The 14,557-nt window shown below is 37.2% G+C and overlaps 1 protein-coding gene across 1 annotated transcript in view; it reads left to right on the top strand.

Moving 5' to 3' along the window:
• meiob (meiosis specific with OB-fold) overlaps positions 1-14,557 on the top strand; it is a 65,408-nt gene that overhangs the window by 38,284 nt on the left and 12,567 nt on the right. The window contains exons 10-12 of the mRNA XM_060840394.1: positions 1,829-1,921; positions 9,465-9,618; positions 10,445-10,638. Of these exons, the coding sequence (XP_060696377.1) occupies positions 1,829-1,921; positions 9,465-9,618; positions 10,445-10,638 (441 nt within the window). The remainder of the gene's footprint in view (positions 1-1,828; positions 1,922-9,464; positions 9,619-10,444; positions 10,639-14,557) is intronic.

The following is a 14,557-nucleotide window of genomic DNA, read 5'->3' as shown; positions in this document are numbered from 1 at the left end:
ATAATCATCTAGAAAGGAATAAGTTGATTAAGGATAGTCAACACGATTTTGTGAAGGATAGGTCATGCCTCACAAATCTTGTTGAGTTCTTTGAGAATGTGACTAAACAGGTGGGTGAGGGTAAAGTGGTTGATGTGGTGTATATGGATTTCAGTAAGGCATTTGATAGGGTTCCCCATGATAGGTTATTCCACAAAATACAGAGGCAAGGGATTGAGGGTCATTTCGCAGTTTGGATCAGACATTGGCTAGCTGAAAGAAGACCGAAGGTGGTGGTTGATGGGAAATAGGTCTGCAGATGCTGGAGGTCAGAGTTGCTGGAAAAGCACAGCAGGTCAGGCAGCATCCAAGGAACAGGAAATCAACGGCTCTGACCCGAAACGTCGATTTCCTGCTCCTCGGATGTTGATGGGAAATATTCATCCTGGAGTTCAGTTACTAGTGGGGTACAGCAAGGGTCTGTTTCGGGTCCACTGTTGTTTGTCATTTTTATAAATGACCTGGATAGGTTACTAAATTTGCAGATGACACTAAGGTCGGCACAGTTGTGGATAGTGACAAAGGTTGTTGTAGGTTACAGAGGGACATAGATAAGCTGCAGAGCTGGACTGAGAGGCAGCAAATGGAGTTTAATGCAGAAAAAGTGTGAGATGATTCACTTTCGAAGGAGTAACAGAAATGCAGAGTACTAAGCTAATGGTAAGATTCTGGTAGTGTAGTTGAGCAGAGAAATTTTGGCTTCCAGGTGCATAGATCTTTGAAAGTTGCTACCCAGGTTGATAGATTGTTAAGAAGGCATACTGTGTTTTAGCTTTTATTGGTCGAGGGATTGAGTTTCAGAGCCATGAGGTCATGCTGCAGCTGTGTAAAACTCTGGTGCGGCCATACTTGGAGTATTATGTACAGTTCTGGTCACTGCATTATAGGAAGGATGTGGAAGCTTTGGAAAGGGTTCAGAGAATATTTAATAGGATGCTGCCTGGTACAGAGGGAAGGTCTTATGAGGAAAGGCTGAGGGACTTGAGGCTGTTTTTGTTGGAGAGAACAAGATTGAGAGGTGACTTAATTGAGACATATAAGATAATCAGAGGGTTAGATATTTTGGACAGTGAGAGTCCTTTTCCTCTGAGGGCGATGGCTAGCACGAGGGGACATAGCTTTAAATTGAGGGGGTGATAGATATAGGACTGATGTAAGAGATAGTTTCTTTACTCAGAGGTTAGTAGGGGCGTGGAACGCACTGCCTGCAACAGTAGTAGACTCACCAACTTTAAGGACATTTAAATGGTCATCGGATAGGAAGATGGATAAGAATGGAATAGTGTAGGTTAGATGGCTTCAGATTGGTTTCACAGGGCAACGCAATAGCGAGGACCGAAGGTCCTGTACTGCGCTGCAGTGTTCTATAACACTATTCATTCCAGAGTACCTAAACTGCATATCTGAATAATTTTATTTATAAGCTGCATTTCAAATAGTCCTACAAATAGAAAACAATACTATAACTCTTTTATTGACTCATTCATTTTAACCCAAAGATCTTTTGATCTTTTCCTGTTTTGTTCATTTAGTCTGCAATGATATCATACTGATATGATCTTCTTTCTGTACGGTTATGATCAGCGACTCGTATATAGTTTATTTACTATTGCATTATCATTGAATAAGCAGGTCATGGATTTCTTTTTCTGTGTCATGACTAGATTATACTCCATTGACTAATTTGTAATTTACTTAGATTTTTACTTGATGTACCAGAACATTGTTAACTTTAAATATCTAAAATGGATTACTGCTAAATTTTGTGTTTTTACCTGGAACTACGAAGACACAAAAGAAGCCAACCTGCTGTTTAACTTTGCCAAAGAGTGTGCAGAAAATGGTGAAGATGATCCAGAACAAAGAAATGAATCAATTAACTGTAAGTCATTAAGTTTTACATTAAATTGTACTTCCAAATGTAATATCCACCAGTGATTTAAAATTATAAATGTGATTTAAAATTTATAAAAGTTATATTAGACAAACAATGCAAGATCCTTAACTGTGATAAATATAGTTCTGGCTTGCAGTGAGCAGCAATACAACAGAGTTCCTGCTAAACTTGAAGCAAGTTACATGCAAAGACATGCTGACCTCAGTGGCAAAGGTTTCCCCAACATTTGTGTCATTGAGTAAACAAAACAGCTAATCACATTGAGACATTTACCAAGAAATCTGAATCACTGATTATCTTTTGATTTTCAATATCACTACACTAGTTAGAGTCAAACCTGGTAGAAAGGAAGATGGTTGCAGTTGTTGGAGGTCAATCATCTCAACTCCAGGACATCTCTGCAGTAGGTCCTTAGGGTAATGTTCTTGGCCTAGCTATCTTCAGTTGCTTCATCAATGACCTCTCTATCATAAGGGTCAGAAGTGAGGATGTTCACTGATGACTTGTTCAGTGCTCAGCGCCATTTGCGACTCCTCAGATATTGAAGCAATCCATATCCAAATGCAGCAAGACCTGCACAATATCCAGGTTTGAGCTGACAAGTGGCAATTTATATTCATACCACACTAGTGCCAGGTGATGAATGTCTCCAACAGGACAGAATCCGACTATCACCTGTGACATTCAATGGCATTACCATCAATGAATCCTGTGCTATTAGCATCCTGAGGTTCCTATTGACCAGAAACTAAAATGGACTCGGCATATTAATACTGTAGCTATAAGCACAGAATAGAGGTTATTAGTAACCATTAGACTTGCTAAAGACTGTCCATCATCTACAAGGCATTAGTCAGATGGATGATGGTACATTCCTGACTTGCCTAGATGAGCACAGCTCCAACAACACTGAAGAAGCTTGAAACCGTCAAGCCAAAGCAACCCACTTGCTGAGCACCCCATTCACAAACATTCGGTCCTTCTATCATCGATGCTCAGCAGCAGCAGTGTGTATCATCATTTATGAAATGCAGTGCAGAAATTCTCCAAAGCTCTTTAGTTCCTTCAGAGTTACTGGGTCAAAGTCTGAAAATCCCTTTCTAATGGCTTCCAGACCCACAACCCCTACAATCTAGAATGACAAGGGCAACAAGGTCTTCTCCAGGAGGTAACTCTTTTAAGATGATTAACAGATTTAAAACAGAGATGAGGTGAAATTATTTCTCTCAAACCGTCATGAATCTGTGGATTATCTTAGAGCACAGTGGATGCCAGGACTTGGAGTAAATTTAAGGAGGAGATAGATAGATAGAATTTAAATTTTAATGGTTCAAAAGATAATGGACAGGAAAGAGACCAAAATGAGATCAACAATGATCATTTTAAATGGTGGAGTAGGCTCAAGGGGCTGAATTGCCTTAGTTTACTCCTATCTCCTACGTTCTTTTAAATTGCACACCATCTTAAGTTGTAGATATATCACCGTTCCTTCAGTGTTATTGAGTCAAAATCCTTCTGTAACGGCTTTATGGATACAGCAATGGACTACAGTGTTTCAAGACAGCAGCTCACCACCACTATGGATGAGCAATAAATGCTAGCCCAACCTGCGATGCCCACATCCCATGAATGTTTTTAAAAACTGGGGTATGATATAAAGATTGGAATATATATTTGGGATTATGGTAAAATCTGGATATCATTGAAAAAAACTTAAATGTGAATAATACATGGAATTTTAGAATCATATTAAAGAAATCTGACATTCCAGAAGTATGAAAATAGGTTTTCTGATCAGTGGGGCAGTTCAGCAATGACTATGAAAATCGTCACTGTTAAATGCTAAATTGTTCTTCAGACAACAGGGTGTGACTTTTTCAGGGGGTTTTATAGCAAAGCGAACAGCTTGAAAGGCCAAATTTTCATCAGTTCAGTGGTTTTTCATTGATTGTTGTCTGGTAAGTCAAACATACATGCTTTGGGAAAATGAAGAATCACTGACATCAACTTCTGGATTTCCACATGAAGCTGTGCATGTGCAGTTTCCAGAACCTGCTGTCAGTTTCAGGGAAATAATGCAAATGACCATTAACAATTCCACCAACATTACTACTTAGATCTCTACTTAACAATTCCTCCACTAAGTATACAAAAATGAGATTGTGATGTTTTTTTCTTTATTCTCTGCTGGGATGTGGATTTTACGACAAGTGCAGCATTTGTTGCCTATTTGTCTTTGAACAGAGCTGTTTCAGATGTATAGTTAAGAACAGTGCGTTATTGACACATCAATGCTGAAAAGACCACTTTTTGATTTTAATGCAGAAGCTAGGTATGTTTGAAGTTGTCTTGTCTGTTCTTTTATCACGTACATAAGTCTAAACAGCAATTTTAACAGGTAAATTTTATTCTGCATTGTTATTCAGTCATTGTGACTTCTATTAATATGGCAGCAAGTCTTTGAACAGCATCAAGGTTGTTGAGCATCAGTTAATGTATTTTTCGATGAATATTAAACAATGACATTGAATCAATTATGCAAGAGAGTCTAGCAAAGAAAAAATTCTAAGGCCCAAGGAACATGTGTCAACACCTAATGAATGCATAAATGGCAAGATGTTTGTGATCTTATTAATGTAATGCCAGAATATTGATTATGTAATAATATTAAAAAATGGTTCGCTGACTACAAACAGAATGCAAAATAAGCTGCTACAAACAGACAGGAACAAACTGATATTGGAGATCTCACGAATGCTAACAATAATACACTAAGACAAAAGTAGTTAATTTCTATCCCTAGAGATTTCTGAAATGGTGAAGCGAGTAGAACCGGGTTACCTCTCCCTTGAAGGAAAGGATTCTGGTATAAATTGTAGTTAGTTTTAAATACCTGCTTGTTTAATCAATCAGGATTTGAGGTGAAGTGCCTATATATGCTCGGAGACTTGTTTATTGTCAATGGGAGCTAATTTGTATGTAATGGAAGAACTGCAGCACAAATGAAATCTTTCAGAGTAAACACTTTTTAATTTATTTGTTACGACCCACAAAATATTCTTTACAGCTTAACATTATTTGCCTGTTGGCAGAATTCTAAGCAACTTATTTTTATGTTACAACCAGCACACAATGAAATCAAACAGAATAAACAGTTACCGTGAAGTAATGATCTTGATGCCTATAAAAGTAAAACCTTTTAATTTTTCCTATTTCTAAAAACAGAGATCCATTAATCCAAGTGACATAACAACATTTCCAAGATTTTTTAGTCATTCACAGGCTAGGGCAGCATTAGTTTCTCATATCTAATTGCCCTTGACAAAGTGGTGGTGAGCCACTGCCTTGGATTACTGCAGTCCGTGGAGCTGAGAATAGGTGTGGGTAGCTATGTCCATGGTGCTATTCGGTAAGGGAGTCCCATGATTTTTGACCCAGCAATGGTAGAGGAATATAATTCCAAATTGAGATATTATGTGAATCTGAGGGGGACTTGCAGGTGGTGATACTTCGATGCATCTACTGCCCTTCTAAGCATTAGAGGTCATGGGTTTAGAAGATGTGGTCAAAGTAGCTTCCAGCTCTATTAATGTCACTAGCACCAGTGTGGATGATGACAACTGGATCCCTCCCCTCTCACACCAATTTCTGTCCAAACCCAAAGTGATGTCCTTAACCCTGGTTCCAGATAATTAACACAGCCTTCAGGACTCAGTCTCACAGTTGCAGAAAACAGTATCTATTCCTGTAAATTTACTATAGGGATATCGTGGTAGATCATTTATCTTCTCATTCTCATCCACATAACTGGCAAGAGCCTTGTAATTGTTAGACGATTGCAAGGACAGACGCTGTTTGAGATCTGCCCCATTGGTCCCGATACTTGCCTCACCACTTGCCATACCTACCAAGTTTGAAGTACCAAATCTAAGGGGTGTGACTGTCTCCTGGAGCAAAATATCGAGGTAACTTTTCCTCTGCCAGAATTGGCAGAATATCTGCTGCTGAGAATTCATCTCCTCAACTTGGATCCAAAGTTGTTCAAGCTGCTAACACTTGCTCCACATATGTTCATTGTGGATCACGTTGGTGATCAATTTTGACATGCTGCAGCTGCAGTGCATCACTTGACTTGACATCGCTATCCAGTTAAGTTATTAACAAAATCACTCCAGTATCTTTGCTACCTACACTTGAAGAATCCCAATTGTTAACACTATTCAGATTTTTCCCTTTTTAACATCTCAGTATCAATTCTATACCTAACAATCTATTTTTAAAAGAAAAAAACTAAAGATCTGTATGCAGTCTAAATACCTTACTTTTTATTTAAACACCAGAAATCAGCTGCTTTGCTTAGGCAAAAACAACCAAATGACTTATTCCTCTGCTGAGCTTCTGAAACGGTCAACTTAGAGACTGAATTGTAACTCGCTCTCTCAAATGCTCAGTCACACTAAGTTAGCTGCTTATACATGTTGCCAGAGCTGGGAGTTGATCTGAGTCAGTTAATGAAGGTTCAGTTTCAGCCAGTTCTTAATTCGGCAGTTCTTTCAATGCACCTCCTGAAAATAAGATGACTCAAAGTTTGAAAACACAGAATTTGAAGCTGCAGATTTCACTTTAAAGCCAGTCACAAACTACAATGCAAATTAACTTTGCACATTTTGATGATTCAGATTCGCAAAATTATCAACTACATGCACTGAGCCCAACTCTGAACTGGATTTGCTCATTGATTTGATTTATTTACTTTAAACCAATTTTTCTAATCAACCTGTTCAGAGATGTGGGACCTGAACTTGGGATATGAACACTATTATGAGTCACAAGAGGACCCCCACTTATTGAACTTGTAGTTCCCAAAACAAAGGGTTTATTTCACTTAGTTAATGACGGTCCAGTTTCAGTAGGTTCTTAATTGGGCAGCTCTTCCAAAGTAACCCTTGAAAATAAGTTTGCTCAAAGCTTGCGAATACAGAATTTTTGACTGCAGATTTCAGTTTACAGGCAACTACCAATTCCAGTCTAAATTAAATCTGTGCAAATTAAAGATTTAGACATTTTCTTACCAAGCAAATGCACACACTTAGTCCACCCATAGTCATCTTGCTTTGTTGTAGGTGAGAGTTCAACCATTAGATATTTTTCCCCATGTTTCTCATTGCTCTAGCAATACTGGAGTCATTTTGATGTCAAACTAAGTCCATGACTGCCTTGATGTCACCTTGCCTCTGGACTTCAGCTCTTCTCTCCATGTTTGAACAAAAGGTATAATAACATCAGGAGCTGAATGTCTCTGGCAGACTCTAAACTGAACGTCAGGTGGCAGGTTATTGCTGGGCTTTTTATCACTGTCAATGATTCTTTCCATCACTTGGCTTATGATTAAGAATAAAGTCATGGGGCTATAATTGGTCATGTTGGAGTTGTCCTGCTTTTTAATGGATTGGACATATCTGAGCAATTTCCACTTTGCAAATACCAGTGTTATAGCTGTACCAGAACCACTTGGCTAGGGGCTGGGTTAATTCTGGATCACAAATCATCAATACTGTTGCTGGGATTTTGTTAGGATCGGCAGTATTTTCAGTATCTAGTACCTTTAGCTGTTCCTTGATATCATATGGAGTGAAGCAAATTGGCTGAAGCTTAGCATGTGTGAAGTAGAAGCCGAAGGAGGAGATTGAGATTGATTTTCCACTTGGCACTTGTGGTTGAAGATGGTTGCAAAGCTTCTGTGCTGGACTCCTTCATCATTGAAGATGCAAGTTTTTCTCATTCATTTCTGGTATGTGGGCATCACTGACTGGTCAGCATTTATTATCCGTCCCTAGTTTCCCTTGAGAAGGAGATGATGAGCTGCCTTCTTGAACCACTGCAGCCCACCTGCTTGGGTTGATCCACAATGCCATCAGCACTACTGCAACTAAGTTACTTTTGGTGGTGGAAATTGTCCCCCCACTTTGAAGACATTCTGTGCCCATGCCCTCAATACTTTCTCCAATTGATGTTGCACATGGAGGAGTACTGATACATCAGCTGAGGAGGTCAGTCCTTGAGTTTCCTTGCCCATGTTTGAATTAATGCAAAAAGACATCATGGAATCTGGCGTTAGTATTAAGGATTCCCAAGGCAGCTGCACCCTGACTGTATATCATTATGCCACTGCCTCTGGGTCTGACCTATTAGTAGGACAGGACGCAGCCAGTGATAATGACAGTATTTTCTCGATGTCTGTAAGGTATGATTCAGTGACTATGACCAAGTCTGGCTGTTACTTAACTAGACTGTGGGATGAACCTGGATGCTAGTGAAGTAGACTTTGCAATGTTGACAGGCTGCATTTGTCATTATTATTTCTGATGCCTAAGTTGATGCCAGGTAGTCTATCTGGTTTCACTTTGTTTTTCGGGCTTCAAAGTAGTTTGTTACAACTGAGTGACTTGTTAGAACAATTCAGAGGGCATTTAGAGTCAATCATATGGCTGTAAGTCTTGGGCCATATATAGACCAAACCAGGTAAGCATGACAGATTTCTTCCTGTAAAAAGCATTAATGAACTAGATGGGCTTTTATGACAACTTTTTTTTATTCTCTTGTAGGACAAGGGCATCGCTGGTTGCCTGTCCCTAGCTGCCCTTGAGAAGGTGGTGGTGAGCTGCCTTTTAAAATTGTTCCACTGTCGGTGGACCCCCAGTGCTATTCAATGGAATGCACAAAAGCATTCTGAAAATGACATACAAGATTTAAGTTATCATGATTTTAAAAAATGGCAGATTATCTAACTAAAATACATCCAGATAATGCAGGCAGCATTTTGACCCAGTGACACTGAAGGAACACCAAATCAGGATGGTGAGTGGCCTGGAAGAGCACTTGCAGATGGTGCTGTTAGCTCCCATCCAAGCCACTCATCATCCTGACATGGTTGCGACTAACAATGGTTTCATGGTTACCATTAGACTGGCTTCTAATTGCAGATTTATTAATTGAGTTTAAATTCCACAAGCCGCTATCCTTAGACTTGAGTCCATGGTCCTAGAGAATTAACCTGGACCTCTGGATTACTAGTCCACTGACGTTACCACGACATCATTGCCACCCCTGTAAGCCTGTCTAGCTCCATATATTAATCATTTCTGAAGATACAATATGCCCACACTCAAATTTCTGCTTTCCTTATGGACCAGCATATTACAAAAGGTATGTGCTAATAAAAAAAAATTACAGATCCTAGGCAGTGATTAAGTGTGAGACACCCAAGTTGATACTACCATTATTTGTGCAGTACCTGTATAATGAAGGCTCCTTGAACACTTTTCGAAGGGTTCTTGGGTGCATGCTATATAGATATCTTAAAGAATAAATTTAATGGCAGCTGACATTTTCTTTCATCCATAGAACTATATAATTTGTAATGCTTATGTATTGTGCAATCCTTTTACTATTGTAGAAAAGGAACATTTTATTATGCTGTTCAAGAATTATTCCACCATGATTTATTTATTTTCATTTATGTTTGCAGTACAATCCATTGTGGATGTATTCACTGTCCAGCAGTTAAAAAATAAAGTAATGGACAATGTTGGCAAGGCAGAACCCATGTATGGAATCATTTTTGCTTATATTACTATGTTTAACATTGATTCTGACAGTTCAAAGATAATAAAATCTAAATGGTAAGAATTACACTAATTTTAAATTTGAATACTAAAGATACCCCATTTTATGTGGTGTTGTACATGACATAGCAGTCATATTTTTAACAGAAAATATATGTACTTAGCATTGCTCTTCCATGTTGCGTGGTCACAATTTGGTAACAAATGTTTACCAGATGCAGGGATTTATTTTGCATTGTCAATAATATTAAGTTTGGAGATGTCTTCCCAATAGTAAGGAAAAACTGAAATGATGCCAGAAAACAAATAATATTTTGGCCTGAATATTCCAATATGGGGAGCAGTAACTTACACAACTGAAAATGTCCTAAAACATACATGTGGACAATACTTAGGCAGGAAGTCTTAACTCCTAATTGGTGTTTTATCCTACCCTAATTGCTGCACAATTCTCTTGGACAAGTTGACCATATATTCATGTAAACTAGTGCACTTTTACCCTCAACAGAACATTTCCTGCTTTTTAAATGGATTTACTTCCTGCTTTCCTGCTCAGGAGCTTAGCGCCAAGTAAATTAACTAGTATGTTAAAGCCCCTGGAGAATCTGAAATTACAAAAACAAAATGCCAGTTAAAATTGTGCAAAACAAAAAACTGAAGCTATGATTATGATTTCAAGTTGAGGAATTTGATGTTGAATCCAGAACATTGTAACATGACAAATTGAAAGATTAGAACTGCTGAAGTTTTAAATAAGTTTCATTATAACAGTGTTCGGGATGGAGTAGGGCGCAGAATTAAAATAGCAAACAAGAACTATAAAAGTATTTTGTGTTCCATATGTAATAGGAATTCTAAATGCATAATTCTGTGTTTGTCAAAGTGGCAGGTGCAGATTTTTGATTGATGTTGGTTCAAATGCATGCACAAATCCTTCCTGTTCATCTGACACACTGAATCCCTCAAGTATCATCACCAGTTTTGATTTCTGGCTGGATGTGTCTGACCATACAGGCACTCTTCAATCATGTAACTTATCAGGAAATACAGCTGAAAAAACTCTTGGCTACACAGTAAGTAACTGGTACTTGGAGTTTTGATTAAAGTTGGAATATGATAACTGATAGAGTGTTTTTTTTTAATGTTCTTTATTCCAGTGGTTCACAAACTAGGGTTTGAAGAGATCTTTTGTATATGCTAAGAAATAATATAATAATTGAGACACAGATCCACCAGTTTTGTTGATATCTGTAGGTAAATATCTGTCTACCAAATAATATTAAAACATTGTCTACATGTTGTACTTCCATTTTGAGGATTATATGGAACTGTAATTTAGATTGGAGTGGAGTGGGGTCGTGCTATCTGTGTTTGCTAATCTATTTGAAAAGGGGACCTTTAACCAAAAGCCTTTATTGCACCACAAATGAATGATGAACTTCAATTACATTGGCCAGGCCATCTGGAAAATTTATATCTCTGGACAGGCAGAGAAGATTAGGAATGTTGGCTAACCTGAAATCAGTAGCATTAAAATCAAAAGAAATAAGTCACCTGATCTTTTATGGATGCAGGTTAAAATTAAAAGTTTCTTTTTCAGATTGTTTATTTAATAAGTTTGCATTATGCCTGTTCGCTATCAAAAATCTGCATTTACATTTTTCATATTAAAAACAACTCTATATTAAGAATCAGTGTATATCGCATTTTTTCACAGTTAGCTAAATCAATTTTTCAATTTTGCTGTACCTGTGAAAAATAGCATCGCATTTAAATATATATAATAGTCCAAACAGAAAAACAATTAGAATGCTTTTTTTTCTTTCTGTGGATCATTAAAGGACTGTACTACTCTAAAAAGAAAGCATTTAATAAGAAAATATTCATGTTTTGTATAGGCACATATTAATTTCTTAAATTATAGCTACACCAGGAAAATCAAATGTCCTTTATTGAAGTCTAGTTTTTCAACTTTGTACTTATAATAAATTCAGAATAAAATTTAATTAGCAATATCATAAAACAAAGCTTTAAGATTATTTGTATTTAACATGCTAGTGCTAGCTTTCCTGTGGAAGGACCAGTTTGAAATGAGAATTTTCCCACAAAGACAATGTTATTTTATATTGTAGTCAGAGCCGCTACTGTTACCCCACACAGAATGGTGTTAAATATAGTCTGATAACAGTGTTATGGTGTTGAATATAACTGAGAGACTAAAGATGATGATCCCAGCTACACTGCCAGTCACATTCCTCAATCAAAGCATTTCATTCATAGAGCCATACAAATTGAAACAGACCCTTCAGTCCAACTCATCCACGCTGATCACACTTCCCAATCTGTCCTAGTCCTATTTGCCAGTATTTGGCCCCTATCCCTCTAAACCCATTCTATTCATGCACCCATCCAGATGCCTTTTAAATGTTGTAATTGTACTTGCCTCTACCACTTCCTCTGGCAGCTCATTCCATACACACACCACTCTCTGTGAATAAGTTGTCCCTCTGGTCCTTTGTCAATCTTTCTTCTCTCACCTTAAAACTCTGGAATCAATCTAGCAAACCTCCTCTGAACCACCTCAAATTGAACTATATTCCTGTTTTTTTAAAAAAAATTCACAATTAATTAAATCACATTCATGTTATTAAAGTTATCTCAGAGAAAGAAAGAAGACTACAGCCCTTAAATGAATGTCATGCTGGTTCATCACCCTATTGCAGATGTATTTACAAGTTATACTCCCCATATATGAGAAATATATGAGAACATACAGATGCCTAGTGATAGTTGCTGCTATTTGTAATGGGGTTTCTTTAAAAAGTTCCTTTAATAAGGTTTAAATGATTGATAATATAAAATTATTTTAGTCATAAAGTTTGCACTGTTAACTGTGTGTGTATCAGATAAGGTTCAAAATTATGTCCAGCTGACTAATAATATATACATTAAAACATACATTACCAGTAGCTTGGACTATTTTTCAAATTCCAGAACACACGGTGGACGTTTCCAATTCCACTATTGCCCACTAGTGGTCTGTATTCTTTGTATGCTGATTTCTGAGTTATGTCATAGTGTTCGAAAAAATGACGATCTATGTCTTATGGATACGGTAAACATTTTATAGGACCCTTAAACAGTCAATGCAACTAAAACCATAACCGGAAGTATTTTGTCAAAAGCTGTAATTCTGAAATCATGTGCTTTTGACCATTTTGTAAACAGCAAAATAACTAATTTCCTTGCACAAATGTGAAAGACTTAATATTAACCAGGATGCATTGTGGAATAATTTTGAACTGTAACCAATCCACACACACAAAATATTGTGTTTTTATACAGAAGTATATTTGATTTTTGACTTACAACAGAAAATATTATTTGTATATGAATGAAATTAGATATGATTTTTAAAAATAATGTTACACCTTCTAATCCTTTCTTCTGATTTAAATTTCAATTACTCTAAAAAGGGATGCGAATCTAATTTATACGTAAACCAAATTCTTTTATATAGTAAACTGGATTCATTTTCAATTAGATATGTTATTTAGCCATAGCTCTTCCACTATCCGTGCCTTTGTCCTTGTTTAAATGATCTTCCCCAGTTTTGATGAAAGGTCATCAATTTGAAACATTTGTTTCTCCAAGGATGACCTGATACATATTTAGAGCATTTTCTGTTTCCATTTCATAGATAACGCTAAAACCCAACATCAAACTTCATGTATTTAAGTTGCATTCCATCAACACAAGTGATATAAAGCAGATATACTGCAATTAAATCTGTGCAATTGCAGTAAATGTGCAGTACTCTAGTACTGTGGATCTTCGTAGGTCAAGCATCAAATTACAGATCCTCACCTAGAATTGATTTGTTTTAATTGTTTGTCCTTGAGGATCCATCATACCCTCATTTCTTTCTAACTTAAGGTGACTTGGGAACAAGAAACGTCAGTGTCAGTGCCATTGGTGTAGCTCCAAGAACAAGGTTGCAGTGCAGGAAGAGCTTTAATGATCTATGAGTTAACAAAGTTTGTGAATTTAGTCTTCAAATCATATACCCTAACAATAGCACCCCACCAACCTACTCAACTGGTCTATTAGCTGTTTCACCATCCCACACCAACAATCAGTACTCAACCCTTCAACTCATATGTTTATCTCACTCACTCAAAATTAAAACTGTTGCAAAAAACACTGAAGATGAGTGACTTCGAACAAATCCAATCCAATTCTAAACAATCATATGAGGAATGTGTAAACTTAAAAGGTATCAATCAAATATTACGTTTGGATCATCTTCTGTTTGATACATTTGCATTTCGGACATACTCAAGTACAGTGTTTAATTTGAATTCATTTTTAAAAAATCAGAATCTGGCAGTAATAAAGAATAACAAGAAGCAGAAATGAAGTGGGGCTAGATTAAAGCAACAGTTGCAACTTCAGCACCCACTAACTTCATACTACTTATTCATTTCAAAATGTTCAGCCTGCAGTAAATGTCAACTGTGCTGTTGATTATTGGCACATCTCGGGGGCCAAAATTGTGAGTGACGAGCACCACTTATGATCAGCCTGTATTACTTATATCTAGCCTTAACGGTGAACTGCAGTATGTTTGGAACAGATGCTGCCAATTATGCAAGAATTCTTTCTTGGCAAACATTGAGTTTATAAATGCAGATGCATGGTTTTTAGATGCTGCAGTGGTAATCTTACTGGAAAGGATCAAAAGAAACGATTATATCATATCCATTACAAGGCTTCCCAGACAACCTCAGAAGGCAATGGGAAAAGACTGAATTTAAGTCAAAGCATGAGGACCTGGATATAGTGCTGCAAGAAGTTTAGTGACCTCACGAGTTGCCAAGATCAAAGAATGTATCATCAATTACTATTTTCTACTAACTGCACCAGTAACCTCAAACACTGCATAATTCAATTCCCCATAGCACCTAAACTGACATCTTCCCCCAATGGAGGACAA

The sequence above is a fragment of the Hemiscyllium ocellatum genome, chromosome 20, assembly GCF_020745735.1.
Source record: "Hemiscyllium ocellatum isolate sHemOce1 chromosome 20, sHemOce1.pat.X.cur, whole genome shotgun sequence".
Taxonomy (NCBI): Eukaryota; Metazoa; Chordata; class Chondrichthyes; order Orectolobiformes; family Hemiscylliidae; genus Hemiscyllium; species Hemiscyllium ocellatum.
The sequence above is the reverse complement of the archived record's forward strand: the minus strand, read 5'-3'. Positions and strand labels throughout refer to the sequence as shown.